This window comes from Cupressus sempervirens, chromosome 5 (genome assembly GCF_028749045.1).
Source record: "Cupressus sempervirens isolate cs-2001-9-10 chromosome 5, ASM2874904v1, whole genome shotgun sequence".
NCBI lineage: Eukaryota > Viridiplantae > Streptophyta > Pinopsida > Cupressales > Cupressaceae > Cupressus > Cupressus sempervirens.
Window position 1 is genome coordinate 386,737,695 of NC_143122.1, and position 16,773 is coordinate 386,754,467.

General features: G+C 30.6%; 1 protein-coding gene across 1 annotated transcript; it reads left to right on the forward strand.

Annotated features, from left to right (window-relative positions):
- The first annotated feature begins 15,502 nt into the window (after positions 1-15,502).
- LOC149556398 (long-chain-alcohol oxidase FAO1-like) lies at positions 15,503-16,351 on the forward strand. The gene is made up of 2 exons (XM_089829829.1): positions 15,503-15,827; positions 16,052-16,351. Exons 1-2 carry the CDS (start codon positions 15,570-15,572, stop codon positions 16,349-16,351), a joined length of 558 nt encoding a protein of 185 aa, XP_089685955.1. The 5' UTR covers positions 15,503-15,569.
- The last annotated feature ends 422 nt before the right edge of the window (positions 16,352-16,773 follow it).

Consider the following 16,773-nt stretch of genomic DNA (forward strand, 5'->3'; position numbering starts at 1 on the left):
CATGATGTGTTGATGACACACGTAATTTTAGGTGTTTATACTTCTTATGCATTCTCTATGTTCCTAGTTCTTCTTGTTGTAGGAGATATTGCATCTAGTTTCAATGTTCATGTCTTACCTCTTAGCATTATTGTAGGGTTATGTTAGTTCTATTACTTTATTGGTTTGATGGAGTGAGCTATGTATTTAGTATTTGATCCTATGTACTAGGTGATTGTAGTGGTTGGATGCCTATGCATTTCAGTGAGATGAATCATTTACCATATAGACATTCTTTCTTTGCTATTTTTGGAGGACATGAAGATATCTTTCATCTTTAATTGATCAGCTCTTCAAACTTAGTATTTTCTACTTGGTCATGTTCTATATAGTGGAGGTTATTTAAATCAACAGTTTGGTAGTGTTTGCAGTGTCATACTTTAGTGGTGCTCTTCATGATCATCTTTTTTTCCTATCTTCTGGTACATTCCCTGGTTTGGAGGCTTCTTCAATCCTTCACTAGTTCTTTCAGAATTATTTCTATCTCTTTTTGGAGTAGGGTTTTTCCCATGTGATTTTCTCTATTTCTCCTCTTTACAAAGATTCGTTTGTGCTTGGGTACCTCATCAAGCCTTGTGTGTCGGAACCCAAATTTATTTTTAGTAGTAGTTTCTAGGTTTTAGATACCCCCCAAGTTTATCTCAAGGGGGGTATTAGAGTAATAATTTTTTTTCTTATAAATTAAATCATATTGATTTAATTATTAAGTTGCTTATTATCTCTAGTTTACTTAATCTAAACTTTGGGCATATAATAATTAATTTTTTTATTAATTATTATCATGCAACCTAGGTTAGTTCTTGTTAGGGTTTTGACCTCATTTATAAGGATGATCTCTTTTTTTAATTAAACATTGATTCAGTTTTGATAATAGAAATTTCTCCTTTTGCTCATCAAGAATGTCTCATATGTGGATTTGGAAATTCCAGCCTCCATAGTTTTTCTTTCTCTATCTTTGTGACGGATGTTTGCATGCAAGTGATTCTTGGAAGCTGTGGGGTTGATCTTTCATCAACTTTAATAAATACTCAATAGAAAATCACAAACAAATACACAACATCTAAATCTTACTCTTACCTATCATCCTTCCAAAGAGGTTTCCAAAATAAAAAATCTAACTATACCTTTTGTGCAACGTATAGAAACATCCATGTTACTTTTCTAAAAAAATCAGGAATAATTTTTTGTGAATAATAGGTTTTGTTGAAGTTGATGAAAGATCAACCCCACAACTCTCAAGAATCACCTGCATGCAAACACCTATCATAGAAAGAGAGAAGTAAAAGCTATTGAGGCAAGAATTGTTAGATCCATAGATGAGATATTCTTGATGAGCAAAAAGAGAGATTTCTATTATCAAAATTGAATGAATAAATTACAAAGAGATCAATCCTAATAAAAGGAGATCAAAACCCTAACAGGTAAAACCTAGGTTGCATAATAATAATTAATAAAATAATTTATTATTATATGCCTAAAGTTTAGCTTAAGTAAACTAGAGATAAAAAGTCACTTAATAATTAAATAAAAAAGATTTAATTAATAAGGAAATATCTTATTTCTCTAACACCCCCCCTTAACATAAACTTAGGGAGTACCTAAAAACCTAGAAACTACTACTAAAAGAAAATTTGGGTCTTGACAACAAGGCCCGATGAGGTACCCAAGCACAACCAAATATTTGTAAAGAGGAGAAATAGAGAAAATCACATGGGAAAAACCCTATTCCAAAAAAAGATGGAAAGAATGTTCTAGAAGATAGGAACAAAAGGATGATCATGATGAACACCACTAAAGCATGAAGCTGCAAACACTGCCAAACTGTTGATCTAAAGAACCTCCACTGTATAGAACATGACCAAGTAGAGAAGACTAAGTCTGAAGAGCTAATCAATCGAAGATGGGAGGTATCTTCATGGCTTCCAAAAAATAGGAATGACAAAATGTCTATATGGTAAATGATCCATCTCAACAAAACGCATAGATATCTAGCCACTACAATCGCCTAGTGCATAGGATCAAATATTGAATACATAAATCACTCCATCAAACCAATAAAGTGATAAAATCAATATAAACCCCTATAATGTTGAGAGGTAAGACATATACATTGAAACTCAATGCAACATCTCCTATAGAAAGAAAAACCAGGGACATCAAGAGTGCAAAAGAATTACAAACACCTATAGTGGCATGTGTCATCGACACATCATGAGGCTAAGGTTGTGGAAGGAACATTCACTTGGCAAAGGAAGATGGCGAATATGGCCAACATGAAACCCCCTAAAGCACTTTATAATTTAGTCAGTACAACAAAACACAAAGATGTGCAAGATCCTAAAATGCAATAGAGTGACATTTTATCTCAGTGCATTTGCAAAAATACTACAAAACGATGTCAAAAAAGATCAAAAGAGACATAAGGCTGGTATAATTGATAATATAACCCAAAAAATTGATCCTCGAACTTGAAACAACCAAGATATCCATCAGAATGTAGAAAAGAAAAAAATTGAATGGGATGTGCTTGGAACAAAATCTGGAAAATAGGATGTCTCAAAATATGTCACACGGAGTATGAAATAGAACTTCTAACTTTGACATCCAAAATAGACCACTAAACAACATCAAAAATCCAAATAAATTGCACCATCATGATGGGCTCATAATCATCTTTCTGACGCTTCTTTCGAATAAAAAAACAAAGTCCAGATAAGCAAGTTATGGCCAAAAACCACATGTAGGGAAAAAATGATGAAAAAGAAAACAAACACTGCCTCAGGATCCATGTCAGAATGTCTCAAAAAAATGTGACAAGAAGTACCAGAAATTGCCTCAAGAAGCGTGTTAGTTATGTACCAAAATTTTCTCAATTCGCATGTCCAAAAATCTCGATTTGTATGCCCAAAAATCTCAATTTTTGTGGAAAAATTATTGATTCTTATGGCAAAAACCACAAAATAATTGCCTTGGGAAACATGTCAAAATCTTGATTTGCATGCCAAATTCAAAAAATTGTCACATCAAAAAAGTGCCAAAATCTCAAGTTTTGAAACAAAAATCTTGATTTGAGTGCCAAAATATGAAAATTGTCATCTTAGGAAACGTGCCAAAAATTTAAAAATCATCACTTTGGGAAACATGCCTAATCAGGAAGTAATATTATTTTGCCTCAAATTCCAACTGTGTCCAAATTTGAAAAAATTCATATGAAAATAGAGTTTTTGGGCATTCTAAGCTTAATGGTGATGTCTATTTGGGTTTAAAGTGACCTAAAAGTCAGTGAGCCTCTAGATTCAATACAAATTAACTCTGAAAATTGAAACCCTCTGAAAGAAAAAGCATAGTTCTAAAAGGCAAGAGAAATTTCTCATAAACAAAACAGGGGCATGAAGATTTGGAGCTCTGATACTATGTTGAAGTTGATGAAAGATCAACCCCATTGCTCCCAAGAATCACTTGCATGCAAACACCTATCACAAAAATAGAGAAGGAAAAGCTATGGAGGCAAGAATTGTTAGATCCATATATGAGACATTCTTGAAGAGCAAAAACAAAAATTGATATAATCAAAAGTGAATTAATAAATTACAAAGCGATCAATCCTTATAAAAGGAGATCAAAACCCTAACTGATAAAACCTATGTTGCATGATAATAATTAATAAAATAATTAATTATTATATGCCTAAAGTTTAGCTTAAGTAAACTAGAGATCACAAGTGACTTAATAATTGAATCAAAAAGATTTAATTAATAAGGCAATATCTTATTTCTCTAATAGGTTTGACCCTCTTAATCTTATCCATTTTTTTAAAAAAGTAGTTTAAAAACTAAATTTAGAGTACTACAATACTTATTATTTACACATTTTCTAATTTTGAGTGTGTAACCTTTGGATTTCTCTTTAAAGTTTAGGCTTTTCTTATTTCAAAAAAAGGTGGCCTCTTATACTCCCCTTTTGCACCTCATCTTGGTGCACTTACCCTCATATCAACAATTTCTCCAATTTCAAGATTGAAAAAAAATACAAGTAATTTTCCTTTTTCTAATTTCAAGATTCTTGACGTCATCATAGGAAACCCCATCTATATCTAATGTTCCTTTTGGCCCCTTCCACAAAAAGAGAAAAAACAATGTTAGCTATCAAAGGTTCTAACATTAGAAACTATTGACTCCAATGTGGGTGTCATTGAGTATAGATGAGGGTGCCTACGATATAGCTTACAAATGTTCCTTTACTTAGTTAATTCAATGTTGATTAAATCTTGAATTGAGGAAAGAATTGGTGTTATAGGGTTCAAATATTATCATCTTCATAATTTACCTCATCAAAGTTCAACATTTAAAAAATAAAAATAAACTCAATGTATGAACATTAATTCATATTAAAACACCTAATCTACAATAAAAATTAAAAATAAATGAAAAAATAGAAAAATAAATAACTAAATAAAATACCTTAGAGGTGGATTTTGATTGCAAATAATGATATCAATTTTGGCATTTGATATACATTATCTTGTTAAAGAGGTCATATGTCTTGTTATTGTCATTGATGAAAAGGACCCACAATGACTCTATTTTTATTTCTTCTTAATATTTTGTAGGAAATGGATATGAGATCCAAAATCAAATGCTCATGTAGTGACTTATGTACTTTTTTGAAAAAAAAGGTTTACATTAATGATAATGTGTTTGTGTGTGCATGCATGCGCATGTGTGTGTGTGCGCGTGCATGTGCTTGCATGTGCACACATGTGTAGATAAAAGTTGAGTCATGCTTGTTGATTTCTCCAATTAAAATGGTCAAGATTCTCCTTCAAGATTGAATGGTTAAGATAGAAAAGCCTATTTATGATCCATGTGAATCCATTTCTAATCTCTCAGTGGTCCATTTGATTTTGTCTTGTACTGGTAGGTGATAAATTTTAGGATTGAATTAATTCAAAAGGATTGATGAAATTAGCCATGTATAATTTATGAATGGGTTAGGTTTAATTAATTAAAGAACTATAAAATCAAAATTTAGTTAGTTACATAATTGATTGATTTTTTATTTTAATTAATCATTGAATGACTTCAATTTTAATTAATATAAATATAGAACCAAATGGAGAAACATTTTCTTTGAAAAATTACAAAGTTTAGAAGTTGTGTCAAAGTGCATAATGCTCAAATTAGATGAATAAAAAGGAAGGACATGATTGCTCCATGGTAGTCCCTCCATAGAAAACCCCTAATAAGAAATCAACTTTGTTTGTGATCAAATTAATGAGCCAGATTATAGCTTTAGGGAATGTACAACCACATGAATCAGAATGATCGTAAATTATTGAAGATCCCCCAGCTTTCTTTCTCAACCTTCCACAAAAAATTAACCCAAACAAATCCAACTATGTTCCATCATCTATCTTTTTCTACACAAAAGTCATTTACCAATGAAGGATAAACAAAGAAAAGATCTCCAATGTGAACCAAAACCAAATTATGTAATGATACATCATGTAAGAAGTAAAAGATTTAGGTCATCCCCATTACATCCTCAACCTCAAGCTTTGCCTCTAGAGCTAATCAACTCCAATTAGGGAGAAAATTGATCCACCATCCAATATTGACTCTAGTAGTAGCTGGACATCGCATACTCAAATTACCCAAAAAAGCATAACCTTTTTAACTCTAAAATTTCATCATAAAATCCCCCATCCAAATGCTCTAGTGTATTACTATAGGAACATAATCCCACAACGTGTATGCAACTTTTTTTTGGTGATAATAGCAAAATTAACCCTAAGAAAAAAGTCTCCTTTAAGAAGGAAGTTGAAAATTTTGGGTCAAAATAGGATTCTATCCAAGCTTGCATTTCTTCAATGCTACATATGCAAAAGAATCAAGATACCAATAACAGTGGGAGGGACAAGGACATTAACCTCTCAATGGTTAGAATGAGCAATATACACAAAGAAGAACTTTGGCATCATAGCCAAAAAAACATGGTCTTTATGCTTTAGCATTGGCCCATCCTCCTCCATGATTGGTATTATTAGTTGTATAAGAAGCCTTTAGGAGCCAAGTAAGTATAACCATTATGAGTAACAATTGTCTTTATATTTGATTGTAAAACAATGACTTTCAAATAATCATTTAGAAAAAGGTCTAATATATTTTTATGAAGGTTATAGAATAATATTTTTGAAATGATCAATAAATTTCAATACTAAAATATTTACATTGGATTTAATCTCAAAATGGGTAGTTATAAAAAATTATCTTGTAAAACTTGTACATACAAATATTCTAAAAAAAGTAGTCTCTTAATTAGGCAATGTTATAGGAATAGAAACTAATTATTTAGATTCATTCGTAGTCAAAGTTTTAATAAATATAAGGAACAACACTATATATCTAAACCCAATTAAGATAATTACTAATAGATTATAATATATGCTTAAACAATTGTTTATCATGGAGATATTGGTAACATAGCCTTATTTAGGGAGGACTCTGAAGAAAACAACTCTGGCTCATTTTATAATTTTGCAACTAGAACCTTGAACCTTTATTATTAATCTAGAATCATTCTCTACCTTAGCTTTGTATATGTTGAATTTATCAAAATTTTCAAACTTTTCTATTAGATAACCAACATACATCATTCTATAATGATCATCAAAAAATTGAATACAATATCTCTCACCATAATTTGTTCTTATCCAAGTAGGACCTCATAAGTTTGTATGCACCAATTCTAACTCCCCTTGAGTAGAAAATGCCTTGCTCTAGTAATTGTCCTTGTTTATTTACCCATTACGCAATCTTTTCACATCCTTTTAGTAGGTTTCATAATCTTATGCAAACCTCTAAGTACTGCTTTAGAATTACTAACTATCACCATGTTATCAAAGTTTACATGAAAAAGCCATTTGTGACATAACCAACTATCACCAATCTTAGAATAAAATAACTTGCTTAAGAAGGATTCGATTGAAAAACATTATCCCTAGTCTTGGCACCAGATGTAATCACATTTTCTGATTGATATCTTATTGAGTATCTTTCATCTTTGAAGTGAAAATGACAACCCTTAGTCACAAGTTGTTTCACACTTAATACGTTATGTTTGAAACCTTCAAAAAATATAATACCATACGTATTAGTCTTACCATCAAGAGTTATTGAAACCTTTCCCTTAATTCAGTAAGGATTGTTGTCCCCAAATTTGACAACACTGCTATTATATTTTTTAAACTTAACAAACTTGTCTATGTCACCTACCATGTGATGTAAACATTCACTATCTATAATCAATTATGATTTCTTCTCAACATGTGAAACTAACTCTTTATCTTCTTTCACAAGACTTTCATATTTAATAGAAATAAATATTATTTCATCTTCATCAACATCATCTTCAAAATTGATTTCAAGTTCATCTTCACTACCATGGCAACATTCCTTAGGAATTTTTAACTTGTAAGGATTAGGTTTAAACTTAGGTACTTTGGTAGGACATCTAGATGAAAAGGACCTACTTTACCACATGAATAACAAACTACAAGTAATTTTCCTTTAAAGTTTTCCTTACCTTTGTATTCTCTCTTACCAATAAAAGCCTCAAGATCATCCATCTTCCTTTCTTCCTATTCTATTTCTGTCCAATCCTTAACATATTCTTCAAGGTTCCCACAAGGCACTCTTTCTTAGAATAATTCTATCTTTATGAGTAATAATATTAAAAAATAATTAATCTTAGTTAAAACATCCTTTAATCTAGAACTTTCAATGGCTTGTAACTTGCCAATCAATGTCTCCCTATTGAATTATGAAATTAGACAAATCACCTCCTCAATAATAGTGATCGTGTTCTCATAAGATGGTGTCAAGGGTCTAAGAATCTTTTGAACTATCTCATTTTTGTTATGGTTCCACCATTATTCCTTTTTCTTGTCACAATCTCTGTAACTCTCTAAACATGGGATCTACCTTCAGAGGGTAAAAGTACAAAGCTATGTAACCTTTCAAGTTAACTTATTAGAACAATTGAATTTGAGTATTTCTCTCTAAAAATCAATTTTTTTCAAACATATGATCTAGATAAATTCATTCAAGCTAATTTATATATGGTATCACGCTTTTCCAATTGGAAATGTCTATTAAATGAATGCTTTATACTAATTTGTGTCTAGTTACTAAAGAAATACAATTATTTTACAAAAGTCGCATTTCAATAACTATTATTATTTTTATGAGATTTTTTTAATAACAAATAAGCACCATTTTATAGAGCTGAGAGCCAAGAATATTCTCATATAGAGTTTATAGTGTTTTAATTAGATATACTATATTGTAATTAAAAAATCTATAGGCACACATTTTAACACTCGAAAAGATGTCGATTTTGAGAAAAAAATATTAAATCATATCAAAAAAATGTAAAGATTATATGATGTTCTAGAGGAGAGAATCATCTTCTAGAATTTATAATTTTTCTCTTGGTTATAATAGATTTGTTTTGAAAAATGTGGTGGGAGATGAAAACTATCAATTTTAGGTGAGTTGAAATTTGAATCATTATAAAAGAGAAAATATAGATCTAAAGACAATTTTTATTTTTTATTGTTCTAACTATATATGTTATCTATAACATAGCCTTAGATCAAAGGAAAATAAGTTTATTCGCATATAGTGTTGTGGTGGGAACTAGATTCTTAATTTTCAACATTTTTCAATAGCTAAAAAATTATCTATAAAAATCAAGAAAATATATAAATTCTTATTGTAAATAATTATTCTAAATTATAATCATAAACTTCATCCATTTTTACACATTTCATTAGTTTACTTCATTTTCAAATTCAAAATAATAATACCAATTTATGTCATTGAAGGTGAATAGTTATACTTTTGTTAGCCTTTTCCTTTACAAAAGGGTGACACAAGTTTGTGTTTTTACTTCTAACTCGTCTTCCTGTATTTTTGCATTCTCTAACCTTTCTTCGAATTGTGTAACTTTGATCTCCTCCATAAAGCTTTTTAAAAATATTCTCAAATATAATGTTTGGATCCAATTCTTTCACCTCCATAATTTTTTCAAGTCCACTAAGAATGATACATTCCACTCATGCCTCTTCTCAAAGCATCTAACAATAATAGTCCAGCATTAAGGCTTGCAACAATATCATTTCATTACATACCATTACATTACAAATAAAAGAAAATAACTTTCCTTTATACAAATTAAAAATAAGTAATTGGTTCGGCCTATCAAGACTTCCCCAATGCATAATTAAATACATAGGACCACAATAAGGCATACAAGTCTCCTTAAGTAATTATACAACCATTACATAAGGTAATCCACACACTATAAAACATGATTAATTCTTACCAATAAAGATTAACAGGGTACATTATCCAATTAGTTGCTAGTGAAACATATCACAAATTACATATTCGTGACCATTCTAAAATTAACCAAATGATCCATGATTTTGAACATACGTGCACCAATGAGTCTTGTAATGCCTTGCCAAGGGATCCAAAAGAATTAACCTAAAGTTTTACTAAGTTTTCCAAACATTTTTTTTAAAAGAAAGAATAACATACACATCAAACATAAAGTAGCAAAAGCAATAACATACAATCATATATAAGCATACATAACATGTTACATTCCTTAAGGATCCCATGACGTGAATCACATTTAAATTTAATTGATACTAAGTCTAATAAATACCACATCTATATGAAAGAACAATAGAAAGTTCAAAGTCCATTTAAATAATATACATTTGTTCCGAATGCCACTTGGCAATAAAATTTAGAATGCTCAATCATCCACTGTACATGTCACAGGGTATGAGAGGCTAAAAGAATATACATATGTAGAACTAGAAATACAACATCCTCCTCGGATCCATGATACAAAGTACAATACATAAGTGAAACCATCCACCATACATGATATATCCATCCATTGTAAATATATAAACATCCATCATGAAATATAACCATCCATCATAATGATACATAGATAGAATGAAAGGAAATACAAACAAGAAAACTCCAACCACGGTAGCAACAGATGGATCTCAATGGTAAGAGTTTTAAAAAAAAAAAAAAAGAACTACCACCCGACCGCGTGGAACCTAAATGGCCTACTTCCACCGCCTGAAGGAGATAGTCTCAAGTCCCAAACAGGATATCAAACCAAATATCAAAATACTCTCTAAGTCTAGGAAATCCTAAAAGGAATCTAACTCAAAGGTTCCAAGATAGATTAGCATCTAATTCCTAGAGGTACACAAAGACACATAGGAAACCTACTATGTAAGCAGGTAAGTGTCATTACATGAATCATATTGGAGTTACCCTAGCAGTCTCCTAGCACCTCGAGTCCCTAGTGATCCCTATGTGGCCACTAGTATTCTCTCATACTGACAAGGCATACTACGAAATGCAAGGTCGCAACCAAGCATTCTCTCTACTCCCATTTGAGTCTGTACTAGAACTCGAAGCATGGGCGAGAACATACAAAGACTCTTATTAGGTTCATTTTAATCCCCATTTAGTGTAATATTTTCACTTATTAAACAACTTATAATTGGTTACCCTGGGAATCACTTAGGGTTCTGGCCCCTAATGCAAGCCACTTTTCGACACTACATATAGATTACCTACCCTAAGCTCATGAAATCACAAATCAAAGAATCATAGTAAAATCACCTCAGTCTTGTACAAGTGACTGAAAAGCATCAAAAGATAATCCACAATAATCACATTAGTTCTCTACAAGCAACTGAAAAGCATCCCAAGATAAATCATAATACCCATTGGTTCTCAACGAACAACTGAAAAGTATCCCAATAATACTGATCAACAACTCAAAATGGTTAAGTCAAACATGTCACAACATGACATCACCAAGATCAAAGCAAACACTTCAGTCTCATCAAGGCAACTAGAAAGTAACCCAAGTATAACTGATCGAGGACTCAAAAATGGTTAAATTAAGTAGGTCATACATTCACCTCAATGTCACACAAGAAGACTAGAAAGCAATAACAATTATTAAATACAAACATATCATAGACCATACCATCACATTTTTCATGGTTGGGTTAAAAACAATCAAGATCAAAACATCGTAGCATCACATTCACATAACTCCCAAGCCTCTGGTAAACGTCCTAAACTAGTCAACACTCTAGGAAAAACCCCAAAACCACAAAACATAGATAGTACACAGAAAACAGAGCAATCTTATAGTTTGGTTTGATTTGAAAACATATTGACGAGTTAAATGTGAGGTTTCAGTCTTTGCATTTCAATGTACGTTTTCAAGTAGAAGAATTCTCAATTTATTCTACAAGTCAACTCGTTCATTATTTTGGATAAAATATAAAATTACCCCCATTTATATTAAGTCAATGTCCCTAATATACTCTAAGGATAATTTATGTATTTATCTTACAATTACTAAAATAATCCTGATGGATTTTCAATAAAATAATTTGCAATTTTATTAAAATCAAAATTTAATAAATTCTCAACCTTATCAACTAATTTTTATTATTAAATTCATTAAATTATATTAAATAAAATTATATTATGTTAAATTAATAATATATAAATAACTATATTTTAATTAATTATTAATAATTAAAAACATTTATTAGTTTACAAGACTATATTTTTTTAAATTATTAATAAATGAATTTTATTTAAATTACAATTTAATACATCACATAATATAAAATTTTAATAAAATTTAAATTTTTTTTTTAAATTTTTTTTTTTAAATGCATATATTATAAATTGTTTATAAAGGCCTGCCAGCCTATCTGCTCACACGGCACTGCAACACTCTATTACTACCATAGCAGAGTACATTGTGATAGTAGTTGTACCTACTGCGTCAGCAGTAGAGTCGACTGTCGGTCAGCGTTCGAAGAAATAAGGAGGGGGGGGGGGGGGGGGTGTGGGATTTCCCTCACCCCTTCCATTATATATATATATATATATATATATATATATATATATATATATATATAATTTCTTTTAATATTAAATATGTTTTGGTAATTTAGTTTATAAACAATAACTCTTTTATATATATATATATATTTTTTTTTTTTATTTTTTTTTTAAATTTTAATTTTATTAGATTTGTTTTAAACAAACCTTCCTCCCCATTTAAGAATTTTAATTAATTTTTATTTTTTAATAAAAGTTCTAGTGGTATTCTGATAGAAGAAAAATGACCAACCCGTCAAATTTAATTGCTATAATTTTGATTTCATTACAAACCCTTCCTTGTGTAATATTCAAATTTTAAAACTACTAAAGGAGTATTGTAACGATATTTTCAATCTTCCTGTTTACAAATAAATCAACATGCATAACAAAGTTTTCAAGATTACAAGATTGAAAGATTTGTTTGCAATGAAATATAGAAAATTAATTCACAATCACGAAGAAGACAAAATTATTTAAATAATGTAATCAACTGTGCAATTCAAGACATAAGAATCTACTTGGATTCTGATGCTAAAATCGTAGACATACAAAAGATTTGAGAGAAATTTCCTCTCTCAAAACCTTCTCTCTTCCGAAATTTATTTTTCTCTCCAAATTATGTGATTCCTTCCCAAAACTTTCGTCCCTTGAAAATTAACCCTCAATTGGTGATAAGGAGTTTTCTCCTCAAATCAGGGCACTAATTGTGCGATCACCCAAGAGGACTCTGTGCTCACCAGACTTTAACTCTTTATTAAGTTTTCTTGATCTTTCTTAATCTTTCCCATGCACATGTATTGAATTATTAAATAACTTTATTTAATTTTAGTTGACTCCTCTTTTAAATTAATTTATTAAAATTTAATCTCATGTGCACACATTATGCAATCTTTATTAAATTTTCTTGTTTTATCTTTTTAATTAATTTCCTCTATTTAATCTCATGCATACACCATGCAAACTTAAAACTTTCAATAATTTAATATCTTTTCATACTTTAATTAATCTTTGAAACGTTAATTGATAAAATATTTATTAACTTAAATAATAAATATATTTAGCATTTATTTAAAAATAAAATCTAAATATATCATAATTAAATAAAATAAATATTATCACATTCTAAATGTATTCTTATAACTTTCATCTTTAAATTTAATTTTCTTTATTTAATTAATTTTCCAATTAATTAAATATAATTAAATATTAAAATATCATAATAATTCTCCATTAAATTAAATCATTAATTTAATCTTTTAATTAGACTTAATAAATAGAAAAATCACCAAAGACTCATAAAACAAAATACGAAAACCCAACATAAAAAAATACATACAAAATCAAACTAAAGGGTTATAATCACAAATTAACGTCATTTGACACATTCAGAGGGTACACAACTCGGATACTTGTCTTTATTATCTAGGACAAATGGCTTAAAGGTTTGGGATATGGACTTAAGAATTTATCTCCCCTCTCTTACCATTGAGATAATGTGATAGGGTATGCTCATCTTGGTAATTCAAGGAAGTTGATACTCAGTACCTGCAACCTGCATAAAATCTATGCATGTATAGGCACAATATTCTAAGCTAAATAGGCAATGGCGTGAAGTGGTGCATCGTGTAGATCCTGACTAGCAGGTGACTGTGACTCCCTTCCTTAACCACATAAAAAATGCCATACATAAAGAAAACATATACGCACACCATACACATGCAGTATGGGGTAAGTATCCATAGGAAAACACATATGATAATCCATCTAACTAATCATCATCAATAACTGAAAAAATTGTAATAATCATTAGAGTACCAAGTAATCTCATCATATAACAATTGAATCTGAAACAATATATGATAATCTGAAAGTAATGCTACTAAACATCAAGCATAAAATTGGCCTAAAAGAGTTCGGCAATGATAACAAAATGCAAACTAGGGGCAGGCACTACAAGTCTTCTATAATCTTCTATGCTCTCAATCATTAGTTTAAGCTTGCCATCAAGTTATAACCAAAATATTACAACTACCTCTAGCATGATTTCCTTCTCACTACTTTGCTACCAGTCTTCACTAAAATATTTGTAACTCATCCATACCATCACGTAAGATACTACAACCATATACATAATGTCTGTACTTAACCTTCAACAAAAAATCATGCTCACATATTCAAGATTGTCAATCATTGGCCAATAACGTGCAATATACAAAATTTGAGTCTATCTACAACCTTATCATGGACACAACATGTCCATCACCTCAACATACTCCCAAGTATCTACCACCCCCTTTTGCTACCAATCTCAAAAGTCTTCTAGTTTCCCAACAAATAAAGGGTTGGACTAGGTTATAAACAAATAAAATAGGAGAACTTGTTCAGTAGAATGATGAAGACATATGCACAAAGGTATCTACAATCTACTTTGCCAAATTGACTGAGAACATGATCCCAATCCTATCCATTATTTATCAAGTACTTCCAATAAATTAAACATCACCTTTTATCAGTTAAATACAAGCAATTAAATTGTATCCTTTAATGTATTGCATATCATATTCTATTATGTTTGAATAAATAAATAAGAAATTTCCCTAAGTTGTGTTTAGGAAGTTTCACATATATCTCTCATCATTTATTGTTCCTAATATTCAATGTAGTCACTAGTTTCAATTTAAAGAGTTTTTCCAAAGCCATACATCTATAGTCTATTTTTTGTACAAGATTATGTACAATGTTGATAACATTTACGTCATTGCATGTATTCTCAAAGGTCCTCAATAATTTCTTCTAGGAAGTTTTAAGATATTTTCCATTATTTTTACAGCTCTTAAACATCTTGAAAACATTTTGAAATCGTTAAACAAGAGAGCATACAAATGCTAAAAACATTTTAATTAATGAAGCAAGGCAATGTCTACGTATTCTCAATGATCTTCAATAATTTCTTCTCAAAATTTCTGATATTTTTAACAATTTTTTATGGTTCTTAACAAGATAAGACAATGTTCACATATTGACAATATTTTTCTGTTTGCTTATATTCTTGATACCCTTCAATGATTTCTTCTCCAATTTTCTAAGATATTCTCTATCATTTATATGGTTCTTAAACAACTCCAAAATAAACATTTTACATAGAAACATTAGGCACATTTATATTATTGAAAGAAGGCACTAAAAGTATTTTTGTGTTTGCTTGTAATCTCAGTGGTCCTACTTTAATAAATGCACCGACTTTTCACTGTTTCCTTACACAATCACCCAAAAACAGGATGTCCCTCTCCACCACACTAAAAAGGTCTTCCCATGTCTTCTTCTGAGATTCACAAGACTGTCAGACGTTAACGACAGTAGAAATGATCTTTCATTCAAGGACAATGATTATGAGAGTTTACTAAATGAGATGCTTATAAGTAATTCTTCGGCCCTTATAAATTGCTACTGCTTTCTCAGTGAAAATTAGTTGAGTCCATAGCATCAGAAAGACAAGTGTGAACTAATTTCAAGATGGAAGAACAAAAGCTGGGAAATTGCAATGGGATTCGAAATGGAAGAAATGTAGTTGAGAGAAAAAAAGATGGAATTTTGAAGACACCCACTGGATTTAGTACGGTCGAAATGTCAAGCCTTACAGCAATCTGTAATGCTTTGTTTCCCTCTTTGCCTTTAGAAGCATCTGGTCTTTTACTGGATAACTCAGAATCCACCATGGATGTCGAGGAATTTTATAGGGCTTCTTTGCCAAACGGGTGGAGCACATTTGAGGTAACCTTATGATATAAACAATCCATTGATGTTTATCAAGATCTTTCTGAAAAATCTGGTTTTTGTGCTGATATAAATGGAACATGATTCCCAGTTCAGAGCTTGGAATTGTGTACATGTTATAAAAAATGCATTTTTGTATAATCAAGATCTGTAGCAAATTGTAGCTTTTTAAATTTGATGTGTTTTGGGTGCTGATTGAGAAGTTTATAATCCCATGGCAGGTTGCAGAAACCATGAAGAGCGTTCTCAAAGCTGAGGACCTCAAGATCCTGAAGATGATTCTGTGGTTGCTGTCTACATCTTTGGGAACTTTTTTGCTTGCTGGAAGGCAGTCTTTGTCTACAGAGTTTCCATTTGTTCAAAGGTTTGGGAATCTGGGTGTTGAGAAAAGAGAGAAAGTGCTTCTTGACTGGTCTACTAGTTCCTTCTCCTTCTTCAGGATTGTTTTCAAAGCTTTCAAGATTGGCCTCATGTGGAACCATTTCACCAGAGTAAGTTTAACAGTCTCAACTGAATCATGAACATGATATTATGAGGGAATGGTGTAGTTTTAGTTATACAATAGATCTTTTTTTAACAACTTGTTCAGTTTATTACTCTACGTAGATGAATCCATTTGACTATTAGGTACTAATCCTGTCAAATTTGTCATTGACACTGAAATTTTAATGGCAACAGAACCTTTAGGTATGATATAGAGTAGCACTGGCCCTTTCCAGTACTATTATGTCTCACAAAATTGTGAGTCTGAATCTGATTGTCAGTTAATGGACCACAAGTGGTTGCGGGGCAACTTATATGCACCTGTATCAAGTGTTAATAGTCTAAATAATAACTTGTACTTTCATCGCAAAAGGGTGCATTCTAGTGGCACTGTAGACAATGCTGTATCAAGTGTTAATAGTCTTAATAATAACTTATACTTTCATCGCAAAAGGGTGCA

Excerpts from the sequence above, each read along its gene's own strand:
- LOC149556398 (XM_089829829.1), top strand. The coding sequence starts at position 15,570 with ATGGAAGAACAAAAGCTGGGAAATTGCAATGGGATTCGAAATGGAAGA. Across the intron at positions 15,828-16,051 it reads ACGGGTGGAGCACATTTGAG|GTTGCAGAAACCATGAAGAG; the intron begins GTAACCTTATGA and ends ATCCCATGGCAG.